At 36.1% G+C, this 18,343-nt stretch overlaps 3 protein-coding genes across 5 annotated transcripts; 1 reads left to right on the plus strand and 2 right to left on the minus strand.

The window, feature by feature from the left end:
* Positions 1-9,027: 9,027 nt before the first annotated feature.
* LOC127446191 (GTP-binding protein RAD-like) lies at positions 9,028-11,830 on the minus strand. Of its 2 annotated transcripts, none has more exons than XM_051706930.1 (5): positions 11,681-11,830; positions 11,208-11,579; positions 10,698-10,771; positions 10,307-10,511; positions 9,028-10,069 (listed from the first exon to the last, which is right to left on the minus strand). In XM_051706930.1, the coding sequence occupies exons 2-5, from the start codon at positions 11,563-11,565 to the stop codon at positions 9,792-9,794; spliced, it is 915 nt and encodes a 304-aa protein (XP_051562890.1). In that variant the 5' UTR covers positions 11,566-11,579; positions 11,681-11,830; the 3' UTR covers positions 9,028-9,791. The 2 variants fall into 2 exon arrangements, with proteins under 2 accessions (XP_051562890.1, XP_051562882.1); XM_051706922.1 differs by having other exon boundaries at positions 11,208-11,575; positions 11,681-11,784.
* On the plus strand, positions 11,492-15,220 carry LOC127446226 (uncharacterized). Of its 2 annotated transcripts, none has more exons than XM_051706975.1 (2): positions 11,492-11,590; positions 12,669-15,220. In XM_051706975.1, the coding sequence occupies exon 2, from the start codon at positions 12,709-12,711 to the stop codon at positions 13,510-13,512; it is 804 nt and encodes a 267-aa protein (XP_051562935.1). In that variant the 5' UTR covers positions 11,492-11,590; positions 12,669-12,708; the 3' UTR covers positions 13,513-15,220. The 2 variants fall into 2 exon arrangements, with proteins under 2 accessions (XP_051562935.1, XP_051562944.1); XM_051706984.1 differs by having other exon boundaries at positions 11,495-11,590; positions 12,586-15,220.
* A 1,031-nt stretch (positions 15,221-16,251) lies between these two features.
* LOC127446269 (cytosolic iron-sulfur assembly component 2B-like) lies at positions 16,252-17,837 on the minus strand. Its single transcript, XM_051707043.1, has 5 exons — positions 17,523-17,837; positions 17,284-17,361; positions 17,034-17,159; positions 16,897-16,942; positions 16,252-16,794 (listed from the first exon to the last, which is right to left on the minus strand). The coding sequence occupies exons 1-5, from the start codon at positions 17,649-17,651 to the stop codon at positions 16,694-16,696; spliced, it is 480 nt and encodes a 159-aa protein (XP_051563003.1). The 5' UTR covers positions 17,652-17,837; the 3' UTR covers positions 16,252-16,693.
* Positions 17,838-18,343: the final 506 nt, after the last annotated feature.

An 18,343-nucleotide genomic window follows, 5' to 3' on the forward strand; every position in this document is an offset into this window, starting at 1 on the left:
CCCATTACTGATTTTGTACCTGCAAGGAGTAGGATGGCTGCTTCTCTCTGTCCAGAGGTTTGAGGGCGTACAAGAAGCCTGACTCTACCCCAAATATCCCTTCATCATCACCACTCACAGTCAGATCAGAGTAGGTAAGGGGGAGATCAGGCAACTGTAAATTCAAAATGAATATATTTTTAAAAAGCTACTATACTTTAAAAAGAACTCTCTATTTCTAATTTGTCAATGTTGCTCTCAGCAAGGAGTGCTGAGAGTCTTGGTTAGAATATAACATATAGAATATAACATATTGCAAAAGCACTGTGGTCCAAGCAAGGCAGTTGTTCTCAGATTTACATTGATTTAACATTAAGTGGCGACCCATCACAATACCAAAACTTTTTAATGTATGAAAGCAAACAGAATTATCCTTAAACTGTAAATCCTAATGCTCAAAATAATTTATTGTTTTGAGTAGGGAAAAAACAAATCATACAAATTAGTTCAAATAAATTAACCTTGATGAGTATTTATAACTTTCTCTTTCTTTTGAGTTCATGAAACTTACACCTTTTAAGTAACCTGAATTGTTTAATGTTTTGAGTTCATTGAACTTGTCTCTTTAAATTTACAGGAACTTAAATTTAACTGAAACTGGGAAGGGGATTTTTATTTCCCAGCATGCTTTACATGGCACTCGACAGGGAGAGTTAATGTTAAAATGAAGTGTTATATAGTGTGTCTTTGTGCAAGATGAATGTTTAATAATGTTTTAATAATGTTTTGTTATTTAAGTAATGTTTTGTTGTGTTGTTTAGAAGAGTTTCTGTCATATTAAAGTTTTTGGGGGTAACCATTATGGTGAATAGTGGAGCTTGAGATTAGCTTGAGGGCGGGTACAAAATTAGACTGTTCTACAGTATATTGATATACTTGTTGAGCAATTGTTATGCTAATCAAAGCATGGTTTATCTAATTAGCATGCATTCAGCATGCTAACTAGTGATGGGAAGATTGGATCATTTTACTTTCTTGGATCTTTGTGTTTCGTTCAGCAAAATGAACAAATCTTTATTCAAGTCATTTCGTACATTTGAGCAAAATTAAATTAAAATGTTACATTTTCAATAGCCAAATACTCTCCAACACATCTACATATGCAAACTTTGATTATAGCCTGCATAGCGTATACGGCTGTCACGTGACAAAAGAACGAATGACTCGGACCAGATGACTCGAGAGGTGAACTAATAATTTCTGTTTCCTATGTGAGCAATGCATAGCATATACGGCTGTCACGTGACAAAAGAACGAACGACTCGGACAAGAAGGTTCCATCCAGAGGTGAACTAATCTTTCTGTTTCTCATAATTTGTCCTTGGCTGCATTATCATTGTTCCTTATTGGGACTGTAATCAAAGTTTGCATATGTAGACGTGTTGGAGGGTATTTGGCTATTGAAAATGTAACATTTTAATTTAATTTTGCTCAAATTAACGAAATGACTTGAAAAAAGATTTGTTCATTTTACTGAACGAAACACAAAGATCCAAGAAAGTAAAATGATCCGATCTTCCCATCACTTTCACTGTACTAGTTTGTTCTAGCTAGTACTAGCTAGCTAGGTTCCCTCTACTTGACATTATTAAGTTGAGCCTACATGGTGATTTTAAGTTCAGCCAAAGAGTTCAATTTAAAGTACCATTAAAATGCATGAGTTAGCTTATTCAATATCTCAAGTTAAGAAAAAAATCAACATGCATGAGTAGTACAAAATCAAAATCTGACAGTTCTGCTTACTTAAACTTGTAATTTATTAACTGTAACTGATTACCTCAAATTTTTTGAGTTCTGCTAACTTATTTGGGTTTACAGTGTATCCTTAATATCATTGAAAATATATTATATTATACAGTGTATGATATTAATATTACCAAGACCTGCTTAGGCCCAACATTATGCAGAATTAACATGGCATGAATAGCAAATAATTTGCAAAGGCATACACTGCAGAAGAGTGACATACCAGTCGAACGCATGGAACAAACATTGGGCCAAATAATGTATTATCAATATTACCAGGTAACAGGTGAATTTGCATCAAAATTGGACACATCACAGGCTTTGACTTCAATAACAACTGATGGTAGCCTAAGTATTTTCTCCTCTCTTTTATAAGTTAATAAGCCTGTTTATAATACTATCCAAACTATGCAAGATTATATGGTTTGTTTACTGTCCATGACCCCATCAGAACAGACCTACAACACATTAGGGTCGCGACTACTGGTCCATGTGATTTTTGAAGCAGAATTCTCAGTTTTTTTATGGTGAGTGTACCTCAAATCTCTTTCTGTCATGGCATGTTGATATCAGGCATACCAAAGAAGTTCTTGTGCATGTACATGTATTTTTTTCTCTGAATGTTTTTATTCAACGATTTTTCCTTTTCAAACAGGATTAACACTCTTGTTTTGGCTCAGATGTTGATTGACAGGTGAGTAGGCAGTGCTTCACTGCTGCCGTTCAGACCAAATGCGTTCTTGCACTGAAAAAAGCTAGATGAAGGGCAATGAACATAACAGAACGCAGGTTTCTCAAGATACGTTTTTAAAAGTTGAAGTTCTTTTTAACATTTTTTAAAACAATTTTTACTCTTCAGTTTTTGACATACAGCATTACAAGACATGGTACTGGTGGTGAGCAGCACTGGTGGCTTTGAAGGATCTGTCAGTGAGACAGGAATGGTGTTCTATGACTGGCTTGCCTGTTCTCCAAATGTGTAATTAACGCTGAAGAGGCTGCTGCTGTTGACAGCAGTTATGTGGCTCTGTGGTTGACACTGATGTACATGGTGATGCTGAATTAAGATGGATATGAGGCTCCACTGTGTAAATGCTTGTGTTCAATACTGGCATGTCCAATATTGGGTATAGTGTGTTTATGGTCACATCCCAAATAGCACACAACCTTGAACAGCCTGTGTCATGATAACAATTCTCTTTGGTCTGAACAGTAAGATTTACTAGTTTAATTTAATTTGGTTCTCGGAATGTAGCTCTGCATATTTTTTCTGTGCTTGCATTGCATATTTAGAATAGCATGCAAATGAGTGAGAAAGGTAGCTTTTGATTGAATGATTCGCGTGCCACTTGATAGCTTGCCCTTCTCCTGCCTGTTCAATCTGACAAATACTGCCTACTCGCCAGCACAGAATATCTGGACAACATGCTCTTTTAAACCCATGCTTGGTTGTTTTGATTGACTGAGGCAAAAAGCTAGCAACAAATGTATTAATCTATCCAGGGAGCCTGCAGCCTTAACCAGTCAGCTGAGGGGTAAAAAAGTTACATGATTGAGTCAGACCTCATTTGTCACTTATTTTTGTAAGCCTAAACAAATATTATGTAGCCATCATTTGTCCTTCAGTGATAACACAGGGGGTGGGTAATTAATCACCCACTTACATGTAGGCCATTTTACTTGATTTAGAGACTACAGGGACTGTTTTGATAGCATGGTGTCAAATGCAGAAAATGGTGAGCGAGAAGCACTAGGACCCAAACAGTTTTTCAGAAATATCGCCAATTACAGTGTCATAGTGAAAAGTTTTGGAGAGCACCCAGGCTATTACTAAACGACATCTGATAAAGATGTCTGACATAGGTTTTGAAATAAGACATTGTACAGGAGCTCCATATTTAGTTGGTGACGATTGGATGGTGCGTTAATGCCAGCTCATAATTATACCTTGAGTTCTGAGTGCTCTGAGGAGTGGGAAATGGGGCTTATTGAATGGCATGTTCAAGGTCTCATCCTTTTCAGTCATTTCTCTACAGTATATTGCTCTTAGGAACAGTCATTAATACATTTCTCTGAGTTTAGTGGCCATTCACAACACAGCACAAGGACGGTCTGTTTTACATTCCTCCTGTATTCACTCTATAAATAACATGTACAACATTTTCTTTCACTGAAGGATCTTTATGCAAGTCCATGGGAAATCACAGGAAAGAGCTGGCAGTGTGCACCCTATTAAGTCAGGGTGTAAATTCTTAGTCTACCAAACTGTTTAGAACCTTGGCATCACATTTGAACCATCTTTCCATTTTTAAGTTTACATCAGTTCTCTGGTCTAGAGTGCATTTTTTCATTTCTGAAACATTGAACACCTCTGTACCACAATACACATAAAAGACCCTGACATTTTTTTACATTCCTTGATAATCTCCTGTCTTGTTACTGCAATGCCCTTTTCATCAGCCTATCCAACAAAACCATTGCTAGACAAATTAGCAAAACAGTAATTATCCTGTATTCAGTGCGAAACACTCCTCTTAAACCCGGAAGGAATATTCAGGATTCTACAATTTAAGCTCAATCGACAGAATTTGTGGCATAATGTTGATTCCCACAAAAATGTTATTTGACTTGTCCCTCCTTTATTTAAAAGAAAGAATGCAAAAGTCTGGGTTACATTGAGGTACTCACAATGGAAGGGAATTGTGCAAATCTGTAAACGTTAAAATACTGTTTCAAAAGTATAGCCACAGTATGACTTTCTTTGTTCTGCTGAACACAAACCAAGATTTTAGAAGAATAATTCAGCTCTGTAGTTCCTCACAATGCAAGTGAATGGGTACAAACATTTTGAAGCTCAAAAAGTAAATAAAGTCAACATAAAAGTAATCCTTAAGACTCCAGTAGTTAAATCTATATTTTTAGAAGCAATATGATGTGTGTGTGTGAGTAACAGATCAATATTCTTTTTTTTTTTACTATAAATCTCCACTTTCACTTTCAAATTCTTCTTTTTTCATTTTTGGCAATTCACATTTTTCATGCATATCACCACCTACTGGGCAGGTAGGATAATTTATATTAAAACAGGACTTTCATACTGATCTCTTTCTCACCCACATCTATAATTTTGCTTCTGAAGATATACACTGCCTGGCCAAAAAAAAAAATAAAAAAAAAAATTGCTGTTTGGATTTAAATAAGCAGATACTTAAAAGCCTATGATTGGATCATTATTGCAGTGATTAATATGTTTCAGCTGGCAACAATTCTTTTAACCCTAACTTATAAAGTGTGTTGCTTCTCATTTCTTAAACAACCATGTCGGAAGATGTGTCCCGTGGTCGTGGATAATATGTTAGTGTGTTTTAGAAGAGGCAAATTATTGGCCTGCATCAAGCAAAGAAAACTACTAAGGAGATTGCTGAAATCACTGGAATTGTGGTAAGAACTGTCCAGTGCATTATTAAAACCTGGAAGGATAGTGGTGAACCGTCAGCTTCGCAGAAGAAATGTGGTCAGAAAAAATCTTGAATGATTGTGATCTGAGATCACTAAAATGCTTGGTGAAGTCACATTGTAAAAAATTGACAGTACAACTCACGGCTATGTTTAATTGTGAAAATAAACGCATTTCCACATGCACAATGCAACGAGAACTTACAGGATTGGGACTAAACAGCTGTGTGGCCACAAGAAAGCCACTTGTTAGTGAGGCTAATCGGAAAAAACAACTTCAATTTGATAGGGAGCATAAAGATTGGACTGTGGAGCAATGGAAAAGAAAATGTGGCCTGATGAGTTCAGATTTATCCTATTCCAAAGCAATGGGTTCGCCAGGGTAAGAAGGAAAGCGCATGAAGCGATGCACCCATCATGCATAGTGCCCACAGTACAGTGTTATGATCTGGTGTTGCTTCAATTGTTCAGGTCTAGGCTCAGCAACATTATGCAGCAATAAAATGAAGTCAGCTGACTACCTGAATGTACTGAATGACCAGGTTATCCCATCAATGGATTTTTATTTCCCTGACGGCATGGGCATATTCTAGGATGACAATGCCAAGATTCATCAGGCTCAAATTGTGAAAGAGTGGTTCAGGGAGCATGAGGAATCATTTTCACACATGAATTGTCCACCACAGAGTCCTGACCTTAACCCCATTGAAAGTCTTTAAGATGTGCTGGAGAAGACTTTACGGAGTGGTTAGACTTTTCTGTCATCAATACAAGATCTCGGCCAAAAAATTAATGCAACTCTGGATGGAAATACAAGTTGTGACGTTGCATAAGGTTGTCGAAACAATGTCACGACGAATGCGTGCCGTAATCAAAGCTAAAGATGGTCCAACTAAATATTAGAGTATGCAGCTTTTTTTTTTTGGCCAGGCAGTGTAGATTTAACAGTTGTAGTCTTATGGATTACTTTTATGCTGCCTTTATGTGCATTTTAAAGCTTAAACGTTTTGGTACTCATTCACTTGCATTATGTGGGCCAAAAGAGCTGAAATATTATTAAAAATCTTTGTTTGTGTTCTCCAGATGAAAGAAAGTCATACACATCTTAGATGGCATGCTGTTGAGTGAATGATGAGAGAAATTTCACTTTTGGTTGAATTATCCCTTTAGCATGATTTTAGATAAAATTTCTTATTCACTTTTTTCTGTGTAAAGTAATATGTAATTTTGGAACTTCGTTGTCATGACGACACAACACTGTAAACCCTAAAATGGCCTTTATAGCTCACATTTTACACAAGCTTTAACAGACAAATTAATGTAGGTTCTTTAATAAAATTATAAGCTTCACATAATCTCATTTCTGCCTTTAAACTCAATTTACAACTCACAATTTAATCCCATTCACTTCCATTGTAAGTGTCTCACTGTAACCTCGATTGAAAAACAGAGGGACGATTTGAAATTAAATTTTGTGGTAATCAGCATTATACCACAAAAGCTGTCGATTGAGCTTAACATGTATTGAACCCAGAATATTCCTTTAACCTTCATGGCCCTGCCCCTCTTTATCTGTCTGAGCCACTCTACGTATACGGCGTATACATCTCAGGTCCTCAGTTTCTGGATTACCTGTTTATGACACCTAATCTTTCACTGATTCTTATATCATCGTAAATATTTACCTTTAAATCTAAATTAAAAATACAACTTTTCTCAGTCCCATTGTCCTATACCCTGTAACCTTGTGAACTTTATTTGTTAGGCTATTGTTAATTATTAGGAAATTATATATTTTACCATGGAGAAATGAAAATCACAGTAATTTATTTCAACTCCTCAGGTAAATTGTACCCAACATATGATTTAGTTTGTAAACTATCCTAAATAATTTTGCCCCCCTTAGAGATACAGCTCACCTTGGTAAGGTACCATGGGAAAATGCCATCATAGTTTTCTGGAACACCAATCTTAAGATGAGCAGTCTCAGAAAGCAAAATATTCTGAGACACCACCTAAAATAGAAAGCAATTATTTGCAGAAGTTCAGTTATAGTGAAGGATAAACATTGTGATATTCCAGACAAAAAGGGCAACAAAGAGAACTTACACTCAGTGCAATAAACCAGGTGCTTAGATATTCCATTGAGCAAAGAGTGGCCTTCATGCCTAAGACACAAAATTATCTCAAAATATTGAAGCAAAAACAGAAGGGAGGAGAACACACAAGAACAAAAGAGCATAACATAGAAATTGTCACTTGTGAATTTTATGTCAATTTTAAGAGAGAAAGTAATGAGCTGACCATAATTATCAAGCGTGTCATTAGACTACTTCCCCTAACAGTTAATGATCAACTCAACATTTTAGCAGTGAACACAGCTCATTAATGTAACATCACGTCAAGTGTCAAATTACGTGGAAGCACAAGTGCTATTATGAAAATGCCTTAAAGCTTGTACAAGGATGACTACAGGATCAAAAGTTTTGTTTTTTAAGAGAAAGCTTTAAAAAAACAAAAAAAACAAGAAGATTCTGCAGGTCAGATTTTCAAATCATTAAGATACATTTTGTGTCTGCATCCAACGATCAGTGACTACAGAAAAAAGATAAATAAGTATACACCTTGTGGGTATTGACATACATACATTTATACTCCTGTACATCTAAAACTATTTAGGCAACACTTACCAATATGGTTCCACTATTTAGGCAACACTTTACAATAAGGTTCCATTTGTTAACATTAGTTAACATTAACAATTAACAATACTTTTACAGCATTTATTAAACTTAATTAAGTTTATTTTCAACATTCTTACACATTTTTAAAATCAAAAGTTGTTTTTCTTAACATTAGTTAATGCACTCTGAACTAACAAACTAGTAATGCACATTTGTATTTTTTATTAAGTATCATTAACAAAGATTAGTAAATGTGGTAAAAGTACTTATTCACGAATGGAACCTTATTTTAAAGTGTTACCACTATTTTAAACAGCATTTTGTTAATTATTTTTATGATTATGCATGCAGTTTTCATTGCCTTAAATTAATTGAAATATAGAGAATATTTGTTCTTTCAAAAATTCATGTCACACCATAGGACCATTGAAATGATTTGAAGGCAAAAGTGTGTTTAAGAATATAGTGAAAATTTTAAAGAAATTAATTTCCAGTTACAAGGATCTAAAATTCACTTTCGGCTATACATTAATTGAAATTTGAGCCTAAAATCTTCATGTAAAAAACAAAAATTAGTTACATTAAAATAAACTGATTGAAATGTAACACCATATACAGAGTAAAATAAACACATTCAGTCTGAAAAAACAAACCCAACATATTAGCTTATTTGAAAAAAGAAACATCATTATGCTAAAATCAGTCACATGCAATTACCATGCTTTAACAAGCTATAATTGTAAAATAATACTAATGCAAAAGATTTCAAAGTTTTTCTTTTTACTACCCTCATCCTATCAGTCTTTTCTCATGTAGTGATACAAAAGCAGCTCTTACCTCCCATCCACACTTCCAGTGAGCAAAGTGAGAATAGTTTCAAGTGTTAGAGGAGCATCGCATCTGCTTTCTATTTGATTAATGATTAGCTTTCTTAATTTGGCTCAGAAAACCTTTAACTACCTTGTTTCCTCCAATTCTACAACTGACTCTCGAGTCCCTGGCAAACTTGCATATGTATGGGGTAATAAATTACATGGTATTGCAACTTCAAAGAGGTGTTTAAAAGTGTATTTTGTTTGTAGTAGAGACAACACCAAGTGAACATTTTTTAAAACATTATTTTATTATAAAACCAATGTAAACATGTAACAAAATTAACAACTCAATAATATTAAATGGCATTAAACATTTTTAAAAACAGATCACAACACATCATTTATTGCTTCTATGTCCTTCATTTGCCCATGGAGCATATATGTCAGAATAACTGAATATATCAAATATATATATATATCATCATCATATATATCATATATCAGACTTCTTATATTGAAACTCTCCCCATTTATATTGCCTCTTGCCCCATCCCCCCAAAACCTTCTAGTTCGGTGTCTTGGCTGAGTTACGAACCTGCGCTCTCAGTTTCAAGTAAAGTTTGATTCCATATGTCATTTCAACAAGAAAAATGCTTGTGCTCATCTCCTAGACATGCACACATGAGAGGTGCATACAACAAATCCTACAACTCAGAACAGCTATAGCACACACAAGAAAAATAACCAAATTATTTAGACTTTGCCATAGTTCTCAAAAGGGAACATAGTGACTTTGTGGATATACCATCTATTTACATGGATAGAATTGGAGTATCCATGTTAAGGCAGCAAAACAGAAAAAAATAGACATAACATGAAAAAGCTAATCAACATAATCAACATGATTTTGTCAGATTTGTTTTATATAAATCTCTTTTTTCAGTTTAAAAAACAAGTTAATACGTGTCTGTACAGCTAAATAGTCCTTATATTAACATTAAAAACACAGCTTCTGGTCATGGGGTTGAGAGGGCATGGTAGTCCATTTTTTTCAGAGGACAGTCAGGTCATGACAGGATTTGGACTTCTGTCTAAAAGCCATCTTCTTGTTCTTGCGGGCCACCATTCGGCCCAGGAAACGTTTGGCCTTCTTGCTGATGCTCTCACGCCGCTTGCAGTTGGCCATGCGGCGGGCGTTCTCCTCCTTGCTGTCCTTGCGTAGACGAATTTGCCGAACAATGCCCTCAAAAAGGTCACGCACATTGTGATGCAAGGAGGCGGAGGTCTCTATGAACTTGCAGTCAAACACTACGGCACAGGCACTGCCCTCTAGAGAGAGGAGGAAAGAACAGAGAGATACAGATGCAGGTGAGAAATAGACACTTCTGTGTCGTCATCACAATGTCTTCTGGCTGTTCCTCAAAGCTCAGGAGAAGGCCAATTCCTTGTTTATCCAAAACATCTACAATCTATAGAGCAGCCAACTAAGGGTTGCAAATGTATTTCAAAATCTTTGTTTCTACCTGCCATAGTTTTAAATAGAGCAGAAAGAGGGTGGAATCTTACCATCCACGGACACTTCTCTGGAGCGCACCAGGTCACTCTTGTTTCCCACCAGGATGATGGGGATGTTTTCTGACTGCCGAGCTCTGCGCAGTTGGATTCGTAGCTCTGAAGCCTTCTCAAAGCTGGACTTGTCTGTCACCGAGTACACGATGACATAGGCGTCTCCCATACGCATGCACTGATCTTTCAGCCACTGGCTGTTATCCTATTGGATTAAACTGGATTGTTAGTACACTAACATCACCATTCCAATTTTAGAATTTTAATGCAGGGTTTCATATATAGAAAAGACTTTTAAAATAAGCCTTGTAATTATGAAATTATGATTTTTTTATTATGAAATATTAGAATTAGAATGATGAAATATTACACATTCATGTCCACTGCTTACCTGCTCCCATATGTCATACAGAAGGATTGACGTCTCCTCATCATCAACAACAAGTGATCTGTCATATGTGTTTCCTGAAATGAAGGTGCAATATATAAGAGCTTGCAAAACCCTATCACAAAACTCTGCCTGTAGAATTTATGTTAGATCTCCTTAAATAATCAATGTAGAAATGATTGTGACTGAAGAGAAAATCTTATCGATGCACTTCTACCAGCTTGTCTTAGTGGCCGTTCACACAGAAGGTCTGCGGTGTTTTTCAATTGTTTTTATATGTCGTCATAAACGCTTACCGTCAACTTTCAAAAACGCTTCTCGAAACACCTGCGTTCTGTTCTGTTCGTTGCGCTGCGTCAAACTTTTTTAAAGATCAAAACGTTTTCGGTGTGAACGACCCCTTTCGCTGTTTGCGTATTCTAAACTAACAGGTGTGGGGGATTCACTTTGAAAACCGAAGTAATAATAATAATAATAATAATAATAATAATAATAATAATAATAATAAAATACCTGTTTCCTCGCAGTCATTACTGTCTTCCACTTCACCAAATATTCTCGCCAAACTCGATTTCCCAACGCCGTGTTCGCCAAGGAGAACCACCTTGTAGACCTGCCCCTCTGAATCACTGCCGGAAGAGATGACCGAGTCGGAGGAGTCGGACACACAGCTGCTCCCGTGCTGCTCTCCGGGACTGAAGCGCATGAGGTTGGAGAGCTCGCCCGTCTTATCACCGGGCATCGTTGAGCGCAGTTCTCGGTCGTCCACCGGCATACTTCTTCTGTGCAAGTTCTGCAAATGGACGGGAAACGGCATGCTGCCTCTTCTTTTATCCATGTTCCTCAACGTGTCTCCTTTGTTCAAAGTCATGACTCCAAACCTGTCTGTGTAAAACGTAAGTAGCCTATATTATAATAACACTTGTCTCCTACAGTGTTTATAATGTCACTTTCTTCACATAAGAACATGTCGAAATGGTACTTACATATGATTGCGGCTATTTTGTCTTCTCTTCAAAATTGTCAAAATTCCAGTGCTGAAAAATCCTTTCGTTTAACTCCGTTACTCTTCAGCTGAGAGTTTCGCTGTTCTGATCTATGATGAGACGGATCCCCCTTATTTATGGCGCCTTAGAGTCAGTGACGTCACACCGAGGGAGGGCTTGCCTCAGAGAATCACGTCTCTCAAGTCTATATAGTAGAAACAGAGATCAAGGAGAGGGAGGGGACGGAATCCAGTGCGCTACATTACAGGAGTGATTCACAATTCTGCTATGGCGTCCAGTAGAGAGGGTCTTCCCTCCCCCTACACATGTAATACATGGACAGTTGTACCTACTGTAGGTAGAATCTAAATGAAGCAAGAAGGTACAGTACTCATGTTCAGCCTTTATTTTCATGTTGCCTAAATTTCATGAAATTAGAGTTTAAATATTTTTTTCAGTCATTCCTTTACTGCTTAAAATTAATTCAAATGTGTCACATAAAGAGATTAAGCTAGCCCTGTTTTGTTTTTGCTTTTCGTCCAAATTTTCAGCATCATAATTTTAGTCTCCGTTATCAGATTTTCTCTTCATTGTAGTAGGCCCTATATGTGGCATTTTGTTTAAAACAGTATCCTGTTATTCTCAAGGGCAACATTAATTACCTCTTGTAATATTGGTGTAGCAGCTTTTATAGGTAGGATATTTATGGGTAGTTCAATGTTGCCATCTGGTGTTAGAAGATAAAATTGTCAGGCACAAGCATTTACCAGCAGGTGCATTATCAAACCTCTGCCCATAACCCTTTATATTATTGTTGTTCACCTAACAGCTCATATCATATCATCCTATTGCACACATATTTGCATATGCACATAGTATATTGCATGCTGTATTGTATACCTCAGGCTACAGGCTTTTCAAGGGCCGCAAGCTTCAATCCAACAAACGAGAAAACCTTTTTCAACAAGTTGGCCATTGTCCTTTCCAGGCATGGGTTTGAAGGAAAAGATGTATGGAATGTGGATGAGATGGGCATCACAACAGTACAGAATCTTGGAAGGATTGTTGCCATTAAGGGGGAGAGAAGAGTCAGGAGCATGACATCAGCAGAGAGGGGGACACTCGTTACCATGGCATTAGCTGGCAATGCCCTTAGTAACATTATCCCTCCCCACTTTGTCTTCCCCCGGATAAAGTACCTGCCTCATTTTATCAGAGATAGTTCAGTGGGATCAACTGGCACAGCCAACGGGAGTGGCTGGATGCAGGAGCTGGACTTTGTTGACTTCCTCCAGCATTCTGTCCACCATACCCGGGCAACAGAAGACATTAAAGTCCTGCTCATCTTGGACAACCACTCCTCCCTTGTGTCCATCGAAGCAATCAATTTCTGTTGGCAAAATGGGGTAGTTCTTTTGTCTTTTCAACCCCATTTTACACACCACCTCCAACCACTAGACAGAACAGTTCATGGGCTGCTGAAAAAGCATTTGAAGAGTGAGATGGACAAGTGGCACAGGAAGCATCCAGGGACAACCATAACTATCTACGACCTGCCAGAGATGGTGAACAACATCTTGCTACTGGCAGCGTTGCCTCAAAATGTGCAGCAGGGATTCCGTTGCACAGGGCCATTTAACAGAGAAACCTTCAGTGAAAACAACTTTCTCCCAGCTTCAGTGACTGACAGACCCTCTCCTGGTCCTGCATCTGATGCTCCTGCTGCATCTCCCATCAGGCCATCCACTGCTGCATCTACAGTGCATCATGTCTCCTCCATGGCCCTTCCTGTGCCCCAAAAAAAACAACAACTCTTGACTCAGAGGGCTTAGAGGTAGTAACCCTAACTTTGGTCCCTCTGTCACTGCAAGAAGAGGAAGTCATCACTGAGATTAGATAAATACATTGTTTCGACTTTTAGAAGTGTTTGTAAATGTTTGTAAATAAGTGTGTGATTTGTTGTTCAGCAAGAACAGGTTCCAGAATTTTCTCCTGTGGCCATACCCAAAAGCTGGTCCCCGGAGGGCTGATGGCTGGCAATGGAGGACAAGGATCAGTGAAATTCTCACTGACACTCCTGTGTAGGAAGTGCTTGAAGAGGAAAAAAAAAAAGGCAGCACAAAAAGTGAAACAGAATGTCCTTCCAGAACAAAAGAAGGGAGGGAAAAAAAGTACAGAAGACACTCAATGTCTTGTCTGTAATGAATGGTACTCGAGGTCCAGGCCAGGAGAGAAATGGGTTTCGTGCTCTAAATATGGCATGTGGTCACATGTGGAATGCACTGATGAAGGCCACAACTACATCTGCCACCACTGTTAGTAACTGATGTGACTGAGTAAGTGAATGTGTGAAGTTACTGAATTAATGAGTGAATGTTATTTTTGTTTTTGTGGTTTTACAGATGAATTGGTTTTTAGTCGTTCAATATTTTTGTGATTAACTTTTATAAATTGTTGTTCAGTGTTTTAGAGATTATTACATTTTAATTCTCAGTCCTAATTGTTCAGTGTTTTTCTGATGAACTGTGGGTTATTTAACTCTTGTTCTGATATTGAATAGCAAATTATCAGTTGTAACAGTTGTTTACATTGCCTTGAATAAAATATTTTTGTAGAATGGTATATTTTTTAAGGCATTTTTACATTTAAAATGAGTTGGTTATGCTAATTTAGAGCATTACGGGTGAGTGTTTCAACTGTACCCAACATGGGTACAACTGAAACAAAAGCGCTCCTTGTCTTCAAACACAAATTGCAGAAAATATGAACAATGTATGCAGGTTTCTGGCATTTATTTATTTTTTAGCAGTAGACAGATAAAGGTATATCATGTTAAAAAATGGCATGTCTATTCTGCTCTGTATTTGTTCAGTACAGCAAAAATCAAGAAGTGTTCCAACTGTGCTTGGTCTGCCCTACTCTAGTGTGTATTGAATGTTCTTTGCACACAGTAATGCACATTTTCACATTCACACACTTTATTGTGTATGTCTTTAAGTTGTAACTACAACAATTTCCACTGCCCCTTCGTGTGATAATACAAATTCTATACTATTCTACGGCTGTATTCTATTGCACAACAGTTTCTTTATGTCTAACCAGTTGTTAAATTAATTGATGTTTTTTTGTCTTTAGAATAAAGTTTAACATTTTTGGCAAGCAGGCGCCACATATTGTAACTTTTGTACCCACACTGAGCTGATTTCAGGAGGTTTGTTTATTGCAATGACTTGCCAAGGTTATAAAATCTTTCAATCCTGCTGTAGCCAAAATTCAGCCATTATGCCAAGGTCTGTAATATAACTGGTAAATCGTGAAGAAACTCTTTACAGAACAATAAGTCATGTAGGTATAACCATGCTCTTGGCATCCTGAGCATGGCCAGAAGATAATTTAATATACTATATTGCAGTCAAGATATGCTTTTTATCATTTATCAGAACCGTGTATTCAAATAACAGAAACTTCAGCAGAGGCAAAAGGCATCTTATTTAAACAACCACTAGGTAGAGAGCATTTAGTTTGATCCAACTTTGTAGAGTTTTCTGTTCTTAAATTATTAAAATAAAATAAAATAAAAAAATAAATAATAATTTAATATATATATATATATATATATATATATATATATATATATATATTTAAAGAGTCCTGTTTTCATTCTATCAGGAATAACAATCTAAGATCAAGTATTTTAGAAATGTCTGTTGTTCTGATATTTATCTTGAGGTATAATATTTCAATTAATTCACAATTTAGTGTATTACTGAAATCAGGGCACTTGCTTAGACTTGTATACACTGCACATATAATATGGATGTTTGGTAGAAAATATTAATTAACAACACTAAAAATAGAAAGAAAAAAAATTCTACAAACTAATGCATTTGCTCTATTTTAAGACAATACACCATTTATTTGTTGTGCAGATGTGACTTGACAAATGTACTTTCATTCAATGCAACGTTGTATTTATATTTAAATTTACCACAAGCAAAAATGTTTAATAAATAATCATAAATTAATGCTATTTTATTTGAGAGTTTGGTATTTATTTTCATGACTAGACCCAAGAAAAACATTTGCAACATTAGCCAGTCTTGTAATTTATATAAAAAAAGGCTTTATTTAATAAGTGTTCCATTACATGAAATTGTATCTATCATGCATTTTTAATGCATGGCAGTGAAAACACTTTTGTGTCTTGAAAGCCAAGTAAGTGTAATTTAAATAGACTTTGCAACCTATTATGCTTATAATAGAATCAGTATTTGACTGTCTTTTGCCTTTTACTTAGACCATCGAGTACTAAACAGCCTTTATAAAATAATAGGTTTATTCATAACTTAAAATATAAGAGTTTTTATGAAACGCTAGTCTGTTTAAATTTGATGCGCAGTAACACCAAGTAAACTTCACATTTTTTCTCACAGATTGCATTAACACGGAGTATAAGTTTAGTAACAGACAAAAGTTGGTAAATAATAGCTAAACAAAGCACAGTTATTTACAGTTGCCCAGCCTCTATTATGAAATGTACAGGTGAAAAATAATGTGCAAACACAAAAAAACAGTGGCAACTTTTTTTTATTTCTGTTGTATTGTACAAATTATCTTTCATTCCAAAGGAACATTCAACTATTTTCTATAAGAATGCTGTGTCAATATAAAGGTGTCGTTAAAAAAAAAAAAAAAAAAAAATCCATATTCACAAATATTTCGCATAATTACAGGATACTTTTCATTCTGTATTTATGAAAACTCAAACAGAAAAACAGAACTTCCCTATTCCTCCTTTTCCAGCCACCTGTTGTAAATCAACTTGGATGCTTCCAGAATACTCCATTAGAGCAATGAGCAAACCTTGAGATTAAAAACACACTCTCACTTAATAAGTACTAATAAGGCTTACTGATCTTGTATTGTTGAGTATTACAATAATAAATGAAGAAAAAATAAAGCCAGACAACTGACCCCCACCCACAATAAAAAAAAAAAAAAAATAAAAAAAAATCACATGATTCTAGAAGACAGGCACTGGTTGACCACCTCCAGCAGCTGAGAGTTCTCCAGAGCTGCTGCCACTCTCTCTTTGTCTGCAAGCTGCTTGTTAACTGAAATTGAGAAGAACCACAACATTTGGCCAAATGCACTTTTTAGTTTAAAAATGGAAACGTTAACTTATCCTTAAACCTGCCGTAATTTTGAACATTTACCTGCATCCTCTGAGGCATGAGTGCCGGGTGTGATGTGAACATCAATCTAGCAACAAAAAGACAATTACAAATGACTTAGATGAGACAAGCAAGGCCTATAAATGTGTTTTGCTTCAAAAGACTCTCCCTACGCTTACCTTAAATCTATCAGGTAGGGAGCGCAGAAGCTTGACTTTGATGGACAAGCCAATGAGTGTGGCCATACTGCAGTGTGGGATAGTAGGTGTAAACTCCACAGACACTGTGCTCTCCTGATCATTCACCTACTCGGAAAACACAATATGATAGACAGATAGGTAGATATTAATCAACATTATTATTAAAACATTTACTGTCAGAGTATTTTTCTGTTATTCTCACACAAGTTCTTGTTTTAATTCGACTCACATTAACGCGCATTTGTTCCACGACATTCAGCTCTTCGAGGGACAATGGGTGCTCAGGATCATTGATTGATCTGATCAGATGTTATCATTTGGTTAAGGTGTGACCCAATGCGCGCAAAATTAGTTTGAACTTCTTTGCTAGGTGTAACTCTGTAAACATGACAGATAAATCTTACAACAATGCTGACTTGTCAAGGCAGCTGAATAACAAGTGAGTTAAGTGAAATGTCGTGGAAGGATATCGAAGATCTCCCTGTCATCGATGGGGTCAGCAATATCCTCATCTTCATCAGTGGCAGTTAGGAGTCTTTCTCCTGATCGCTGAAATATCAGAGGATTGGCGTTTTCTAGTCGAGTTCCCCCTGACATTATATACTAAACTCAAAACAATCAGCTGAAAAGAGAACTCGTCTTACAACACTTCCTCTACGATAAAATATTAAGAGTGACACAAAACACACTACTATGAGATATCGATATATTGTTACATACGCCGTTTAATCTACAAAGCAAGATGTGGGCAAACATTTGCAGGATCGCATGCAAACACCCGGAAACAGTATGGCAGCTTTTCAAAATAAAAGTTTCAACATTCATACAAAGGAAATAAAAAGCAAGTATTATTTATTTATTTAATTGTATTGTTGCGTAAACAAGAACAATACAAAGGGAATGTAACATTTAACTACCTAATTTACATGGTTCAAATGGTAAAATATATTAATAGAAAACAACCCAAAAACAGAGTGAAAAGGTGCAACTAATGCATAGAGTTCGAACCCTGAAATAAATAAATAAAATGCGATGATATTTACGATTATTAAATAAATTCATACATTAATAATTAAATAAATGCACCCATCAATGCAAAAATAATACAACATAAAACATAAATAAATGGTTAGGAAGTGAAAAATTGAAAGTTTATTTTAATTATATATTTCTATGAGCCTACTTAAATCATTCATTTATTTCTGTATGTTGTTCCTTATTTATTTTTTCTTCATGCAATATGCTAGAGTATGTTATTTATATAGTACATTTACCATGTAATTTTTAAT

This window comes from Myxocyprinus asiaticus, chromosome 1 (genome assembly GCF_019703515.2).
Source record: "Myxocyprinus asiaticus isolate MX2 ecotype Aquarium Trade chromosome 1, UBuf_Myxa_2, whole genome shotgun sequence".
Lineage (NCBI taxonomy): Eukaryota > Metazoa > Chordata > Actinopteri > Cypriniformes > Catostomidae > Myxocyprinus > Myxocyprinus asiaticus.